The following is an 18,771-nucleotide window of genomic DNA, read 5'->3' as shown; positions in this document are numbered from 1 at the left end:
ATATAGAGAAAGGAAAGAAACTGGTACATTTTGTAAAAGAATATACTGTAGGTGAAATGCATTAACAATTGAAGTAATGTAGATTAATGGTAACAACCTCCTCAATGATGTCACCGTTTTCAGCATGAACCTGTGCGATGGCACCCAGTTCCCTCATGGCACTAAACATCTCATAGATCTACAGACACAGAGAGTGTTAGTTCTTGGGAACAGGATTGCTAAATGTTAAAAAGTTTGGTTTTTCAGCAAGGATGCATTAAAATGATCAAAAGTGACAGTAAAAACATTAATACTGTTACAAAGAATATCTATTTTAAATTCTGTTCTTTTAAACTTTCTTTTCATCGAGGAATCCTGGAATCCTGAAAAAAAATGTATTTTGTGTTTCCGCAAAATTATTAAGCAGCACAGCTGTTTTCAACATTATCATTAACATTAATACTGAAAAATATTTCTTGAGCAAAGCAGCATATTAGAATGATTTCTGAAGGATCATGTGACACTGAAGACTGAAGTAATGATGCTAAAAAATTCAGCTTTGCATCACAGGAATAAATTACATTTTAAAAGATATCCAAATAGAAAACGGTTATTTTAAATTGTAATAATATTTCACAATATTATTGTTTTTACTGAATTTTTGTTCAGACAAACGCAGCCTTGGTGAGCCTCATGCTTTTGAACTGTAGTGTAAACATCATTCTCTTTATTTTTAGCATTTTATTTACCTGTGTATCAGAGCTCTGATACTTGTCCTTATAAGCCATAAAGATCAGGAAGGAGTTGACACCTAAAACAAAAAACGAAGAATTGTGTTTTTATAATGTAATTTATATTTTTGAGGCTGAATGCTGAATGTGTTTGGTTAAGAAACCTAATAACGCAGAAAGCAAAAATATCAAAGTCACACCTGAAATCTCACATCACCTTTATCTTTGACCAGAGACTCCAGCTCCTCAAACAGCCCATCATGCCAGCGAGTGATGTCAATGTGCAGAGAGTAATCACAGCACGACCTCTTGTCTGCCATATCCCTCCACTGGTCATACGCTGCCAGTAAACTAGCTCCCGGTTCAGGTACAGCATGGTCAACTAAGATGAGCAGAGCATACAGATTAAAAACATGCTTCAAAAATGACAACTCTGTCCTCATTTACTCACCCTCAAGCTGTTCTAAACCTGCATTAAACCTGACAGAATTATCATTTCTGGGTGAACTATCCCTTTAATATGTTAAAAAATATATATTAAAGACTCTTGTGTTAAATGCTTGTGGTCATAAACGGGTAGCTGACAATATTTCAAGCAATGACAGCAGTCTGAGATGCTGTAACTCATCAAAAACTTTTTCTAATACTTCCATAATTATGCATGGTAATTGTATAAGCTGCTGCTTATAAAGGATTCTGTGGGTTGGGTTTTATGGGCATAAATGTAAGACTTTTTAAAGACCAAGTATAGAAAATTGAAGGACTTCGAAAAAGTTTGACAATACAACTTCCAACTCATCTCTATTTTAATTCATTTTATAAAATAAGACACTTAGATAAGAAAAATAAGTTTTCATACCCTACTGACAGATGCTTGTTCTTTTTTGCTCATTTTGTCAGAAAACATATCTTCATTTCGCATCTCAAGTAAATGGGTCTTGATTTAAGGATGTTTAGATATTTGCAATGGAAAACAAGGCAAAAATACAGAGGAAGACATACATTTTTAGCAATGCATGCAACATTTAATGCCATGAATTTATGACTTTTTGCTCTGATTTAAGACCTTTTTTAAGGCCTTCATTTGTGGAAGGGCAAATTAAGACATTTTTAAGGCCCACAGAAACCCTGTGAAAATTGAGTAACTGCATGGATTTTGTATTTGTCAAACTGCAGGATAACTAGGAGAAAGATACGACAAAAGGTGATTCAAGATGGTGAAAAAACAAAAATACAAATGTGACCCTGGAGCACAAAACCAGTCATAAGTAGCACAGGTATATTTGTAGCAATAGCCAACAATACATCGTATGGGTCAAAATGATTGATTTTTCTTTTATGCCAAAAATCATTAGGATATTACATAAATATCATATTCCATGAAGATATTTTGTAAATTTCCAACCATAAATATATCAAAACTTAATTTTTGATTAGTAATATGCATTGATAAGAACTTCATTTGGACAACTTTAAAGGCGATTTTCTCAATATTTTGATTTTTTTGCACCCTCAGATTTTCAAATAGTTGTATCTAATATTGTCCTATCCTAACAAACAATACATCAATGGAAATCTTATTTATTCAGCTTTCAGATGATGTATAAATCTCAATTGCAAAAAATTGACCCTTATGACTGGTTTTGTGGTCCAGGGTCACAATGTCTTGTCTGGTATATATGTACCACATTTGCTGTTTAAACAAGCAATAGGTTTCTGTCTTTTTACAGATACCATTCACATGTCTGATTAACCGTTTTCTTTGAAAAGTGCTATATATTTTCAAGTATATTATGTTTAATAACTTGTTTCTTGAACTGTTGCATAAAAGCAGTATCACCTAAAAATCTTGAGGGGGAAAATGTTTAGTGTTCATTTGTTAACTACCCAAACACAGATTGTTTAAAACTTCTCCATAAAGTCAAGATTTCTTTTGTGTTTCACTACTGGGTTGAAATGATGCATTTAAACCCAATGATTTCTGTGTCCTAAATGACTCCAGTACAGCAGCTTATCTGAGGAAAGTTGAGCAGAGGAGAAGAGAACAGACAGTGACAGCGCTGTGACCCCAATTCAACTGATTTTATGAGACCCAACAAGCTCTTATTCCCTAATACTGCACAACACACACACACTTTTTAGCAGAGACCCTCCTCTCTGCCCCACTAGATTTCCATTATCAGTTGAATGATCTGATAACAGTAAGACTTCTACTCTCTTCTCCTCTGTCCTTGTAAGGTGTCGATGTAATGACATACTGATCATGGTGGTTCCTCCCGCTAGAGCAGCTCTGGTGCCATGATAGAAGTCGTCTGCCGGGGTCATGCCCAGGTGAGGGGCCTGTAGACAGGTGTTCACATCGATGCCTCCCGGGATCACAATGTGCCCGTAGGCATCCACTGTCTTCACACCAGTTGGTACGATGAGGTTCTCACCAATCTGCCTGCGTGCCAGAATAATAAATCAATACAAACGGCGTGTGATGTCCCTCATCAAATCGCCTTGGACAAAAGAATCTGCTAAACGAAATGTAAAATATATATTATATAATCACGGCTGCCAAATTCAGGGCTACGTTTAAACTGATGATGTGGGTTGATTATTTCCCCCTCATGGGTTAATGTTTCGACATATTGCATAAATTATATTGAACTGAAAAGCATGTATTGAAATATTTTATATTCTACCAATGATAAAACTGAGGGGAGTTTTAATGAAAACAGATGTTGATGATTTTCATGTTTAAAGTGTAAATAACGCATAACAGTGACTGTAAAATATGTATTTTAAGCATGTAATGTGGCATGTTTTGAGTATTGATATTTAGGATAGGCAAGTATAACTTAATATCAATAAAAAAAAATATAAACTAATTTTAATATAAAGTTAAGAATGTTTTTGGACTATTTTTGATTTTTCGTTTGGGTTATTTTGTTGTAAACCTGGCAACCCTCGATATATTATAAACGCAATAAAAATAAATAAGCTACTTTTTAATGTAAAGTATAGAATGTTTTTAATGGTTAACATGCAGATTTTTAAAATAATGAAATCTTAACATTAAGGCTAGGGTCATTTGGCTATTTTTGATTTGCCTTTGGGCCAGTTTTGTTATGCAGACCTGGCAACCCTGGATTTAATTGCAATTAAAATAAACGTTTAAACGGTTAACTAATTTTTAATGTAAAGTTTAGAATGTTTTGTGGCTAAAGTGTAGATTTTAGAAATAACGAAATCTTACTTAATGGTTCCATCTTCAATGTAAATGTCGGCATAAAATGACTGGTCATCATTTACGATTTTCCCACCTTTAATAATGAGTTTATCACCCTGTGGAGAAAAAAGAAGACATAAAAAATGACTTTAGCGCATCGTGTTATTTCAAAAGTTGCAAGTGATTTAACTTCAAAGTGATTATTCATTGCAAATGAATATGCTGTTATCATCTGCTCACCCATCCATGGAACATAAAAATGAGAAAATAAAAAAAGTTCTAACTTTAACAGGTTTGCCATCACTGCCATCAGGGATTTGAGATATTCAGCATCAAGATACCCAAAAGATCATTACATTTAACTAAAATGCTTTGAATTTCACTGAAACCATGCTGACCCAGTTCCAGAGATCTTTGGATGTAGATATAGAGTGATTTCAAACCACAAAGAGCTGTATAATGCATGCAAATCCTCCTATGCAATATGCAGCGTTCTTTAAGGAGCTAATCAGAGAGATTATATCATTCAAAAACCAGACATTTAAGAATCCAGACAGAGAATACAAAAGAAAGATAACAGGCAACTCCATTCATCTGTAACAACACTTTTCTATTTACTTTATTATCCACGCATGACTGCTGCTGGTTTGCATGAATTCATAGCGACTGATACTTTTCACTGTCCTTTTTTTGCACCATTTCTGATAATCCCAGTTACAGGAGACCAATGCCTGTTCACTCACCCCTGGCATGGATCTATGCCAGGCAACTGGGCTTGTTAGGTTACCCAGGCATGAAACATCATTCACGGTACTGTTAGACATTGGCAACCTCAACTCACAGCACAAAACCTAACTCTCACAAAGTCTAAACAGACATGGCTAAATAAAGAAAGAAATAAAATAAACTTTTTTTGAATTCTGCTCAAGGGTATTTCACCACATTCACTGTGCCGGGGTTGTGTGCAACCCACAGAGCTTCACTTTAATGCAATGTGACACTTCCACGGGCGGCCCATCATTGGCACAGCCAAAATCCCTGCCGAGCATTTCCGATTCTGGGCCACAATGTTGCTTGAGGAGAGACGAGACAGACAGCGAGGGGTCTGGGATGCAGCGTGTAACACCAGGACGACCCTTCAACTTACAGTACTGAATATCCAGAGCCTTTAGCAATTAATTATAGGAGTGTATTATTAAACATTGCATGAATATGCAATTATTATTCCCAGTAATTTGCATCACTTTATGTTTTTTTTTTTTAATGCAGATGTTTCCAAATCAAAGTCATGCGGAGTATGCGTGTTTCTGTGGATTGAATGTGGGTCAGACAGGGGACTCTAGCGGTCAGGCTGCATTGCCAAATTGTGCGGAAGGGAATTGGATCCAATTTGGCCGTACTAACAGTGCTCTTTTCTGGGTTTTCTCACTCCTGCAGTGCACATGGATGAATCCTTGCTTATTAACCCTTTTACTGTCTTTGGGTCATTGTTATTGGTAAAGCATACACTATAATAACACATCATTATCGTTACTGGAACCTGACATGGTCATGAACATATAAATAAGAATTTTTGTTTTAAATATAAAATTGTTTTAATAAAATTAACTATGAAAAGTATGCCATATTGACCTCTCCACATGTAAAAAAAAAATGGTATTTTAATACTTAATTTGTAAAAGAATGTAAAAATGCTACAATGAAAACCTGTTAATTTTCTTTAACATACCTTATTTTTGTATGACAATACATGTACTGTAAAATAATGTAAAAAAAGGTATTTTAGTATAAATTAGTATATACTATATTAGTATCCATTTTAAAATATTTATTACCTTACTCAGAATATTTTATTACATGTAACAAGTTAATACATAACATTAATGGTAAAATATTCAAAAAGCAATTAATTAATGAAATTATGTAATACCCCTTAAAAACACCTACAAAAGTTTATTTAAAAAAACAAAATACAATTAAACAAAAGTGTAAAAGAATATATTTTATTCTTGGTCGCAGTTATGATCAGACACCACTTTAAAGTAACTATGGCCAAATAATAGGGTCAATTTAACTCACTGATGTAAGAAATACTATATAACAGAAAAAAACAACACATTAATGTTTCTTTTTAATTCAAACTAAAAATATAATACAAATAAACATATGCAATTATTCCCATTGATCTATCTGTCAAAAAAATCCATATAAAATGAAATATTCAATATTATTCCAAAATCATTACTTTAAATGCAAGACTGAATGGTTAAAAAAACTGCAATAAACGGTGTTAATAGGGTTAATATTTAAAAAAGTGTAGTAAAACCACCTTGTAATTCATGGGGAAAGGAAATTTCCAACACATTTGTTTTACTTTTTTTTTTTAACTATTCCTGTTTTTGCCCTCAGTATTATACTTCAACTGCCTTGTGTTACATTTACTGTATGGTGCTCTGTCTTCTATAATTACTGACCACAGCTGCTGGAGAGGCCAATTTAGTGGCCTTTCATTGTACTATTATTAGCATATTTGACATCAACAAACATATTCTTATAGCTCAAATGAGTTAGTAGCATTGGCATACAATGATATATAGTCTGTGAAATAGACCTTTACATTAATCAAAGTCCCATCCCGTAATGCTTGCCAGGGGCCAGGGCTCATGGGCAGGGTCCCCAGACACACGTCTAGGCCGGAGAAAAGATTGCAACGCTCGCGACGTAAACGTAAAACGGCGTAAACGGTGCAGCGACGCTATTACTGAACGCATAAGCCAAAATTCGTATTTTATATTCATGAAGACGTCAGACCGACCGGAACCGAAATGAGCCGACATGAATGAATAAAAGACACAATGGACACGAGAAACCGGGAATAAGCCACCGGTTCCGCCGCCATGGCAGATTAAACACATTAACACTGAAGCAGCGTTTTCATCTACATTTGTCACATCGTTGCATGCATTAGTGCAGCTCTTAAATGTTCACCGGCTTTCTCAGCAGTGTTTGGAGGACAGCGGAGGCTCACCCTTGACTGCACAATAAAACCATCCTCCTCCTCCTCAACATCACTGTCTCCGTTACTGCAGCCAGCAAACACTCGCCGGTGCCTCGGGTTTAAATCGCTAACATTTCTTACCGTCACGCGAGGGTTGTTCTTCTTGCGAGAAAAAAGAAGACATAAAAAATGACTTTAGCGCATCGTGTTATTTCAAAAGTTGCAAGTGATTTAACTTCAAAGTGATTATTCATTGCAAATGAATATGCTGTTATCATCTGCTCACCCATCCATGGAACATAAAAATGAGAAAATAAAAAAAGTTCTAACTTTAACAGGTTTGCCATCACTGCCATCAGGGATTTGAGATATTCAGCATCAAGATACCCAAAAGATCATTACATTTAACTAAAATGCTTTGAATTTCACTGAAACCATGCTGACCCAGTTCCAGAGATCTTTGGATGTAGATATAGAGTGATTTCAAACCACAAAGAGCTGTATAATGCATGCAAATCCTCCTATGCAATATGCAGCGTTCTTTAAGGAGCTAATCAGAGAGATTATATCATTCAAAAACCAGACATTTAAGAATCCAGACAGAGAATACAAAAGAAAGATAACAGGCAACTCCATTCATCTGTAACAACACTTTTCTATTTACTTTATTATCCACGCATGACTGCTGCTGGTTTGCATGAATTCATAGCGACTGATACTTTTCACTGTCCTTTTTTTGCACCATTTCTGATAATCCCAGTTACAGGAGACCAATGCCTGTTCACTCACCCCTGGCATGGATCTATGCCAGGCAACTGGGCTTGTTAGGTTACCCAGGCATGAAACATCATTCACGGTACTGTTAGACATTGGCAACCTCAACTCACAGCACAAAACCTAACTCTCACAAAGTCTAAACAGACATGGCTAAATAAAGAAAGAAATAAAATAAACTTTTTTTGAATTCTGCTCAAGGGTATTTCACCACATTCACTGTGCCGGGGTTGTGTGCAACCCACAGAGCTTCACTTTAATGCAATGTGACACTTCCACGGGTGGCCCATCATTGGCACAGCCAAAATCCCTGCCGAGCATTTCCGATTCTGGGCCACAATGTTGCTTGAGGAGAGACGAGACAGACAGCGAGGGGTCTGGGATGCAGCGTGTAACACCAGGACGACCCTTCAACTTACAGTACTGAATATCCAGAGCCTTTAGCAATTAATTATAGGAGTGTATTATTAAACATTGCATGAATATGCAATTATTATTCCCAGTAATTTGCATCACTTTATGTTTTTTTTTTTTAATGCAGATGTTTCCAAATCAAAGTCATGCGGAGTATGCGTGTTTCTGTGGATTGAATGTGGGTCAGACAGGGGACTCTAGCGGTCAGGCTGCATTGCCAAATTGTGCGGAAGGGAATTGGATCCAATTTGGCCGTACTAACAGTGCTCTTTTCTGGGTTTTCTCACTCCTGCAGTGCACATGGATGAATCCTTGCTTATTAACCCTTTTACTGTCTTTGGGTCATTGTTATTGGTAAAGCATACACTATAATAACACATCATTATCGTTACTGGAACCTGACATGGTCATGAACATATAAATAAGAATTTTTGTTTTAAATATAAAATTGTTTTAATAAAATTAACTATGAAAAGTATGCCATATTGACCTCTCCACATGTAAAAAAAAAATGGTATTTTAATACTTAATTTGTAAAAGAATGTAAAAATGCTACAATGAAAACCTGTTAATTTTCTTTAACATACCTTATTTTTGTATGACAATACATGTACTGTAAAATAATGTAAAAAAAGGTATTTTAGTATAAATTAGTATATACTATATTAGTATCCATTTTAAAATATTTATTACCTTACTCAGAATATTTTATTACATGTAACAAGTTAATACATAACATTAATGGTAAAATATTCAAAAAGCAATTAATGAATGAAATTATGTAATACCCCTTAAAAACACCTACAAAAGTTTATTTAAAAAAACAAAATACAATTAAACAAAAGTGTAAAAGAATATATTTTATTCTTGGTTGCAGTTATGATCAGACACCACTTTAAAGTAACTATGGCCAAATAATAGGGTCGATTTAACTCACTGATGTAAGAAATACTATATAACAGAAAAAAACAACATATTAATGTTTCTTTTTAATTCAAACTAAAGATATAATACAAATAAACATATGCAATTATTCCCATTGATCTATCTGTCAAAAAAATCCATATAAAATGAAATATTCAATATTATTCCAAAATCATTACTTTAAATGCAAGACTGAATGGTTAAAAAAACTGCAATAAACGGTGTTAATAGGGTTAATATTTAAAAAAGTGTAGTAAAACCACCTTGTAATTCATGGGGAAAGGAAATTTCCAACACATTTGTTTTACTTTTTTTTTTTAACTATTCCTGTTTTTGCCCTCAGTATTATACTTCAACTGCCTTGTGTTACATTTACTGTATGGTGCTCTGTCTTCTATAATTACTGACCACAGCTGCTGGAGAGGCCAATTTAGTGGCCTTTCATTGTACTATTATTAGCATATTTGACATCAACAAACATATTCTTATAGCTCAAATGAGTTAGTAGCATTGGCATACAATGATATATAGTCTGTGAAATAGACCTTTACATTAATCAAAGTCCCATCCCGTAATGCTTGCCAGGGGCCAGGGCTCATGGGCAGGGTCCCCAGACACACGTCTAGGCCGGAGAAAAGATTGCAACGCTCGCGACGTAAACGTAAAACGGCGTAAACGGTGCAGCGACGCTATTACTGAACGCATAAGCCAAAATTCGTATTTTATATTCATGAAGACGTCAGACCGACCGGAACCGAAATGAGCCGACATGAATGAATAAAAGACACAATGGACACGAGAAACCGGGAATAAGCCACCGGTTCCGCCGCCATGGCAGATTAAACACATTAACACTGAAGCAGCGTTTTCATCTACATTTGTCACATCGTTGCATGCATTAGTGCAGCTCTTAAATGTTCACCGGCTTTCTCAGCAGTGTTTGGAGGACAGCGGAGGCTCACCCTTGACTGCACAATAAAACCATCCTCATCCTCCTCCTCAACATCACTGTCTCCGTTACTGCAGCCAGCAAACACTCGCCGGTGCCTCGGGTTTAAATCGCTAACATTTCTTACCGTCACGCGAGGGTTGTTCTTCTTGCCTTGGAAAGACATGGCACCGGTCTGGGAGCAGCTCTGATTTTCGAGAACGCGAGCCGGGATGGTGATGATGATGATGATGATGATCAGATCTGCGCTCACGTCAGAATAAAGGCGCAGCGACCGGGCGCGTGGACGGGTGTCGGGATTCGGGGTGTAATTTAGTTTGAGATTACCGGGGTTCAATAGTCACTGTAGACAAAAGCCCTCCAGAGCCCCCACCCTCTGTCTGTGTCTGCTCACCATCTGCTGCTTTAGTATTCACACCCCATCCTGACCCAGGGCGAGGCGGAACCTACAGAGCAGTTTTTCCCTTCCTTTTCTTTAAAAAAAAAAATTTTTTTTGGACTTCCACAAATTAACTCATTTAATAACTAGTAAGCTAAGAAAGTATGTGTTTTATTATTTGGAGAATCCAGTTATAATAAATAAATAAATACGTTTTAAAACTGTATATTTTATATAATGGCCTATATTAAATTATTGTATCCTTGGTCACAAGTGGGAAACTACAGGAGTCAAAAATCGTTCACTTTACAATAAAGCAGCATAACTATGTTTATGAAAAACTGGGGTTGTGAAATTTACTAGACATTTCTGAGTGTTTCACTAGATTTCCCCCAGTGGTAAATGTATCTGATGCGCGATTGTTTTTATTGAACTATTTAAGTACTACAAACAAAATGGCAACAAGATACACGATTACGTCACAAAGAGACTAGTATTCAAATAAAATGTAAAATAAAATAATCAAAATTATAAAATAACCAAACAGCTATTTTGAATTTTTAATCATAATCAAACATTTCATTTTGAATTCAAGCCGGAAAGGTTAAAATACATGTGGTAGACGCCATCGCAGTATTAGTCAGTTTTTTTTTAAGTCCATATATATATATATATATATACAAAATTAATATACTGTTTTTCCACACTAATCACAACTAACGTGTCTGAGCCTCCTGTGATCTTTTTATGACAAGTTTGCTTTTTTATAAAGCTTTGATACAAACATGTAAACCGGAATTAAACAGCTACCAACTTAGCATACTTTAAACTGTAATGAGAGTTGTATGATCTATAGACTTTAGCACACAAGAATAGTTGCAACTGGAGTGATTACCTCTCGTCGCCCGTCCTGCGCGCGACCGGGTCCGGTGGGGTAAACGAGGGTCTGACCCTGTGAGCTGCTGGACGGGGTGGGCTGCGTTTGACTCACGCTGCTGAAGTCACTCATGCTCGACGTGTCGCTGAAATTGTCCCTCTGATCGTCCACTCGTCCCCGAGGGTTTCTCCTGGCAGAACTGGGGCTGTACGACTCAAAATTCAAGGTCTTGTTCTCGAAAGCTCCTTCGATGTTGCAGAACATCCCTCCGAACTTCACCCGGGGTTTAGGACTGTCGGTGCCCAGTCTGGACAGCAGGGAACCCTGGTCATCCTCCTGGGGAAGGAGTCTTCTCTCAGCCATGGCTCACAGGTGAAATGGGAAGCCTGTTTGAGGAATCTTTGAGCTGGTATTCCAGAGACACACTTCCACTGAGAGAGAGAGACAGGTGCTGTTATAGGAGCTGTCCAGAGAGGCGTGGTGCTGAAATCCTCCACTCACTGGATTAGCAAAGACACGAGCTCCCTCGAGATTAAGGTAAACCGATTGTTTTACAAACAGTCCGATCAGAGAGAATCAATACTAAGTCCTGTTTCTGAATCTGACTCTTTAGATAATCTAATTCACTAAAGAGAAAGCATGAGAGGAGTAGAATAGACAATTTTACTCTACTTTTAATGGGTGGTTGGCTTGAAAAGCAAGAGTCAACAAGTCTCAAGGATAAAATTCATATGAATAAGGGAAATCTATCTATCTATCTTAGACTTTTGTAATACAAATATTTTGATTATTTTAGCATTTGTACAAATATAAATATAAATTAATATGAGGTCATGAAAACTGCATGTATTGTGATATAAAAGTATAAGTGATAGAAAAATGTCATGTCATAAATTGTGACATTATCTTGACATACTGACTATGCATTTAAAATAATACTAATAAATTGTTATATAGGTTACAGAGCAGTCTTTATTTATTAGTGCTGCATGAAAATCATATTCACAAGTCAGCACCTTATATTTTAGGAAACCATATTGCATGCATGATTTTCAAACAGCATTAATACTAATACTAATACTACTACTACTAATAATAATTATAAATATAGCTGCAAGCAGCAATTCCGGGGCCAAGCCACACTTCCACTGAGAGAGAGAGACAGGTGCTGTTATAGGAGCTGTCCAGAGAGGCGTGGTGCTGAAATCCTCCACTCACTGGATTAGCAAAGACACGAGCTCCCTCGAGATTAAGGTAAATCGATTGTTTTACAAACAGTCCGATCAGAGAGAATCAATACTAAGTCCTGTTTCTGAATCTGACTCTTTAGATAATCTAATTCACTAAAGAGAAAGCATGAGAGGAGTAGAATAGACAATTTTACTCTACTTTTAATGGGTGGTTGGCTTGAAAAGCAAGAGTCAACAAGTCTCAAGGATAAAATTCATATGAATAAGGGAAATCTATCTATCTATCTTAGACTTTTGTAATACAAATATTTTGATTATTTTAGCATTTGTACAAATATAAATATAAATTAATATGAGGTCATGAAAACTGCATGTATTGTGATATAAAAGTATAAGTGATAGAAAAATGTCATGTCATAAATTGTGACATTATCTTGACATACTGACTATGCATTTAAAATAATACTAATAAATTGTTATATAGGTTACAGAGCAGTCTTTATTTATTAGTGCTGCATGAAAATCATATTCACAAGTCAGCACCTTATATTTTAGGAAACCATATTGCATGCATGATTTTCAAACAGCATTAATACTAATACTAATACTACTACTACTAATAATAATTATAAATATAGCTGCAAGCAGCAATTCCGGGGCCAAGCCCGAGAAGGGCTGTAGCGCAGCGCAGAGCGGGAAGAAGAAAAAACGGCAGAAATGGAACGTACATAAGATAGGTTCAGATAGGTTAAGAAGTACAGAAGTTCAAAATCGAAAAGAAGTTCAGATGAGAATGACCAAAAACACATTTCTGGGTTCAGGGCCTGCGGCTTAGCAGAGTGCACCACTCAGTTGACACACTCCCAACAGGCTGCAGAAGAGAAGTTAAGGTGTGAGAATGATCTCACAAAAAAAAAGTTCTTAAGCACTCTAAGCAGCGTAACATAGAAAGTTAAGTAAATTGTAACGCAGCTTATGATTTTCTGACTAACTGTTTAAAAGTTATAAGCCAAAATGTGCATTTTTAGTAACAGTCCATAGGTGGCGCTGTTCCCAAATTTGGCATGGACCATCAGATCTTGTTGTTGATGAAGCATACCAAGTTTGGTTTTGATTGATCAAAGTTTGACCGAGATACAGTCGCTGAACCAATTTGGGTCGACCTTGTTAACTTCACAACATCATAACTTTTTTTTCACTAGTAGATAAAAAATTCTGTTCAGTCATTTCTGTGCAGCTCAGTCCAAAGATCATATGAGCAAATTTTGGGAAGAATTGAACAAAATTTCTAGAAGGAGTAGCGAAAAAACTTTTTCATTCAATTCAATATGGCTGACAGACACCCTTTTGGAAAATGACAAACGAGACATCGTCAGAATCGGCATAACCCATGGAACCAAATGACATAAAAATAACAACAAAATTTGGACAACATTTTGCAAGAATCATTATATCTCTGGAACAGTAGGTGGCGCTGTCTTCAGACTTCTGAGATACCTCCAGGACATGGTGTTGATGATCCCTACCGATTTTTGTGCAAATATGTCCAATGGTTCAAAAGATATTGCAATGTATGTCAAACTTCAAAATGGCGGACACATAGTTCAGCTAATCCTGGCACAATTGACATCCTCAGATTCGGCATGACCCAAGGAATCCATAGACACCATTTTCTGACTAACTGGTCAAAAGTTATAAGCAAAAATAGCTATTTTTGGTATCTCATGACCCATAGGTGGCGCTGAGAAAGCATGAGAGGAGTAGAATAGACAATTTTACTCTACTTTTAATGGGTGGTTGGCTTGAAAAGCAAGAGTCAACAAGTCTCAAGGATAAAATTCATATGAATAAGGGAAATCTATCTATCTATCTTAGACTTTTGTAATACAAATATTTTGATTATTTTAGCATTTGTACAAATATAAATATAAATTAATATGAGGTCATGAAAACTGCATGTATTGTGATATAAAAGTATAAGTGATAGAAAAATGTCATGTCATAAATTGTGACATTATCTTGACATACTGACTATGCATTTAAAATAATACTAATAAATTGTTATATAGGTTACAGAGCAGTCTTTATTTATTAGTGCTGCATGAAAATCATATTCACAAGTCAGCACCTTATATTTTAGGAAACCATATTGCATGCATGATTTTCAAACAGCATTAATACTAATACTAATACTACTACTACTAATAATAATTATAAATATAGCTGCAAGCAGCAATTCCGGGGCCAAGCCCGAGAAGGGCTGTAGCGCAGCGCAGAGCGGGAAGAAGAAAAAACGGCAGAAATGGAACGTACATAAGATAGGTTCAGATAGGTTAAGAAGTACAGAAGTTCAAAATCGAAAAGAAGTTCAGATGAGAATGACCAAAAACACATTTCTGGGTTCAGGGCCTGCGGCTTAGCAGAGTGCACCACTCAGTTGACACACTCCCAACAGGCTGCAGAAGAGAAGTTAAGGTGTGAGAATGATCTCACAAAAAAAAAGTTCTTAAGCACTCTAAGCAGCGTAACATAGAAAGTTAAGTAAATTGTAACGCAGCTTATGATTTTCTGACTAACTGTTTAAAAGTTATAAGCCAAAATGTGCATTTTTAGTAACAGTCCATAGGTGGCGCTGTTCCCAAATTTGGCATGGACCATCAGATCTTGTTGTTGATGAAGCATACCAAGTTTGGTTTTGATTGATCAAAGTTTGACCGAGATACAGTCGCTGAACCAATTTGGGTCGACCTTGTTAACTTGACAAAATCATAACTTTTCACTAGTAGTAAAAAAAGTTCTGTTCAGTCATTTCTGTGCAGCTCAGTCCAAAGATCATATGAGCAAATTTTGGGAAGAATTGAACTAAATTTGTGAGAAGAGTAGCAAAAAAACTGTTTTTCATTAACTTCAATATGGGTGACAGACACCCTTTTGGAAAATGACAAATGAGACATCGTCAGATTCGGCATAACCAAGGGAAACAAATGACATAAAAATAAGAACATTTGGACAACATTTAGCAAGAATCCTTATATCTCTAGAACAGTAAGTGGCGCTGTCTTCAGTCTTCTCAGGTACATCCAGGACTTGGTGTTGATGATCCCTATCGATTTTTGTGCAGATATGTCCAATGGTTCAAAAGACATAGCAATTTATGACAAATTTCAAAATGGCGGACAGGTTGTTCAGTCAATCCTGGCAAAATTGAATTCCTCAGATTCGGCATGACACAAGGAATCCATAGACACAAATATCATAATTTTCTGACTAACTGTTCAAAAGTTATAAGCTAAAATGTGCATTTTTGGTATCTCAGGACCCATAGGTGGCGCTGTTCCCAACGTTGGCATGGGCCCTCAGATCATGGTGATGACAAAGTTTACCAAGTTTCGTTTTGATTGATCAAAGTTTGGCCGAGATACAGGCTCTGAACCAATCACAGGTCAACCTTGTTAAGTTCACAGCATCATAACTTTTTTTTCCACTAATGGTCAAAAAATTCTGTTCAGTCATTTATGTGCAGCTCAGTCCAAAGATCATCTGAGCAAAATTTGGAAAGAATTGGATCAATTTTGAAGGAGTAGTAGGGAATAGACTATTTACTGTACATAAGTAAATACTGTACAATATATATATATATATATATATATATTAATCTAATCCATCAGTGATTATAGGTTGTACTAGGAAAAAGTATTGCAATTTCATGCTAAACAGACAGATGCTAAATAGACCAAGTGCTTGCAGATGTCGTTTACAGTGTGTCTGGTCTCATCTGTGCATGTGGAGATCTGGGAAAGTCCATCTGGAGGCTTGAAGATGTGCCCAAAGGAGAGGACTCCTGCCCCATATGCTGAATGCCTCTGGGAGTGAATGCGTTAAAACACTTTACAGCCGGAATGGATCATATAAAAGCACAATAGCTGCAGTCTAACAATAGCCTGAGGAAAGAGGGCTTGCATTTCATCTAATATAACAGATACATGATTCATTTCCATTCATACCTGACCAGAGAGACGATCTCACCACTTCTTACACGCATGGTATCTAAACAGATCTATAAAATATCGTCAACTACTGTGCAATGAAACTGTGAAAACAGACACAATCAATCATACATTCATAACCAGTTTTAGTAGGAGAGTGCGTGTGAATAAACTAAATTTTGCTGTTTATTTCCATATCAAATGCTCTTTTTAAATTCACATCATGTAGCAAAAAGGGGTTTTCCTGCATGTTTTATAGTTAAGCAGAACATTCAAAGGCAGTGATTGTAAAAGACATCTATTTTAATTTCCTTATTTTTGAAAACACAAAGGACTCCTGGGTATCTGTGAGCTGCAGCCCATATTCCGGAGCCTTCTGCTTCCTGGGTTTCTCTTTGATTGTAAGGCTGTGGCATTTCTTAGTTGCAAGATGTAACAGAGTGAAATGGAAGAAGCAGCCGGAGGCGGAAAACCTAGATTTTACCACTGTCTCCTCTCTTCTTTTACTCTCTCTCTCGTCCATGCCAGAGCTGAATTTTACCAGACAGGAAAGTATATGAGCTCAGCAACATGGCAGGTTCATAACATGATGAATTTCTATTAGTTTAGCCTCTTAAAAAACACTCAGCTCACTATTGCTTTACAACTTCTTTAGTAACCTCTTAATATGTACTGCTAGACACTAAAATATTTCTCTAGAAATTCTGACAACTCGGACTTTACAAAATAGTGTTGCAAATTTGTCAAAAACCCTTATAATTGTAAATTATAAACTGCTCTGTAGCGCCCTCTACCGACAGAACTGTTGCTGACATTAAAGACCATCTGAGTCCTTTTAAAATAAAACCCCTTGGACAAACAGATAAACTGAATTTGCATTCAACAAATAAAAATAATGATGATGATGATGATGATGATGATGATGATAATAATAATAATATACACACATATTTATAAGATCTACATATGTATAGTATATATAAATTATTTAAATATATAACAAATATTATATATTATTATGATAAACAATATTACAACATTAATATATATATATATATATATACACACACACACACACACAGTATATGTATTATTATTAATATATTAAACAAAGGTACTATATATAAAAAGTACTATATACCATATATAGTATTACTATTTAAAAATGTGATTATTGCTATTCGTTATTTTAGAGTATTACTATATACAGCCTATGTATTTCTATTTACCCGACCCTTAGTCTTGAAAGAAATCTAGAAAAATAACTTTTAATTACTGTCTTTACTGTAATGACAGAAGTACTAATATATAATAAATATGTAAATGTTTAATTGCTTTACGCACACAACAAAAAACTTATTCAAAGCAAGTACAAATCAAGCTTACCTTACCTTGAGTTTCTGTTCAGAGGCACGTATGCACCGCAGAATCCTCTGTGTGGCTTTATTTTCAGTGAACAGAAAAAGACGCAGAAACATCCTCTTAGTTTTCCAGTCTTCCTCTGAGAAATTTATTTGAAACACTGCTCCTGTACATTAGAAAACCAGACATAATTTTAATTCCAGGATTAAACTTTCAGTTCCACTTCTCTCAATGCACAGGAGCGGGCGAGCGCCACCACGCAAACACCAGACGCACTGTACCACCAGAACCGAAGCAGAGTGAGTGTAAACAGTGGGAGGAAGGATTTGAACGTAACACCTCTCATTCCATCAGGCTTCCAAAGGGAAGCAGCCTCCAGCACCACCTGCTTAGCAGGGAAAGGAGAGAGCGTTTCAATTTAAGAGTCCTTAAATTCCACACGCACAGAGGTCACACAAAGCAAAGTTCAAAAGGTCAGGAGGATAAAAACAGGTTTAGTTCACAAGATAGAGAGCACCGTATTCCATGTCCATGTTCCAGAGTTGATGTGAACAGAGTTGAAGTCTCGTATCAGCGCAGAAGAGATGGCTGGGACCCCTGATGACACGTGTGTCACCCTCCTCTGGTACAGAAGAACACTTGAGGCCTGTGAGCTAAACAAAAACAACATCTACACTTAGAACCTGGTGACATCTGAAGGCTCACCAAGGCTGCATTTATTTGATCAAAAATACAGTAAAAATAGTAATATTTTGAAATATTATTACAGTTTTAAATAACTGTTTTCTATTTTTATATATTTTAAAATGACATTTATTCCTGTGATGCAAAGCTGAATTTTCAGCATCACTACTCCAGTCTTCAGTGTCACATGACCCTTCAGACATTTTTCTTTACATTTTTTCCTTTCCAACTTTTCTTTTCTTTTTTTTTCCAGGATTCTTTTTGTATATATATATATATATATATATATATATATATATATGTTTTTTAT

General features: G+C 35.9%; 1 protein-coding gene across 2 annotated transcripts in view; it reads right to left on the bottom strand.

The window, feature by feature from the left end:
- Positions 1 to 11,730, bottom strand: part of LOC107653119 (dihydropyrimidinase-related protein 4-like) — a 23,451-nt gene extending 11,721 nt beyond the window's left edge. Inside the window, exons 1-6 of one of the 2 annotated variants that reach the window (XM_016439753.1) lie at positions 11,258 to 11,730; positions 3,952 to 4,040; positions 2,969 to 3,153; positions 928 to 1,092; positions 729 to 790; positions 98 to 178 (exon numbers count right to left, since the gene is read on the bottom strand). In XM_016439753.1, the coding sequence (XP_016295239.1) occupies positions 98 to 178; positions 729 to 790; positions 928 to 1,092; positions 2,969 to 3,153; positions 3,952 to 4,040; positions 11,258 to 11,602 (927 nt within the window). In that variant the 5' untranslated portion in view covers positions 11,603 to 11,730. Of the gene's footprint in view, positions 1 to 97; positions 179 to 728; positions 791 to 927; positions 1,093 to 2,968; positions 3,154 to 3,951; positions 4,041 to 10,110; positions 10,337 to 11,257 lie in introns of those variants that run through there. The other variant, XM_016439754.1, reaches the window with a different exon arrangement.
- Positions 11,731 to 18,771: the final 7,041 nt, after the last annotated feature.

This window comes from Sinocyclocheilus anshuiensis, unplaced genomic scaffold, assembly GCF_001515605.1.
Source record: "Sinocyclocheilus anshuiensis isolate Anshui unplaced genomic scaffold, SAMN03320099.WGS_v1.1 scaffold1328, whole genome shotgun sequence".
NCBI classification, from domain to species: domain Eukaryota; kingdom Metazoa; phylum Chordata; class Actinopteri; order Cypriniformes; family Cyprinidae; genus Sinocyclocheilus; species Sinocyclocheilus anshuiensis.
The sequence above is the reverse complement of the archived record's forward strand: the minus strand, read 5'-3'. Positions and strand labels throughout refer to the sequence as shown.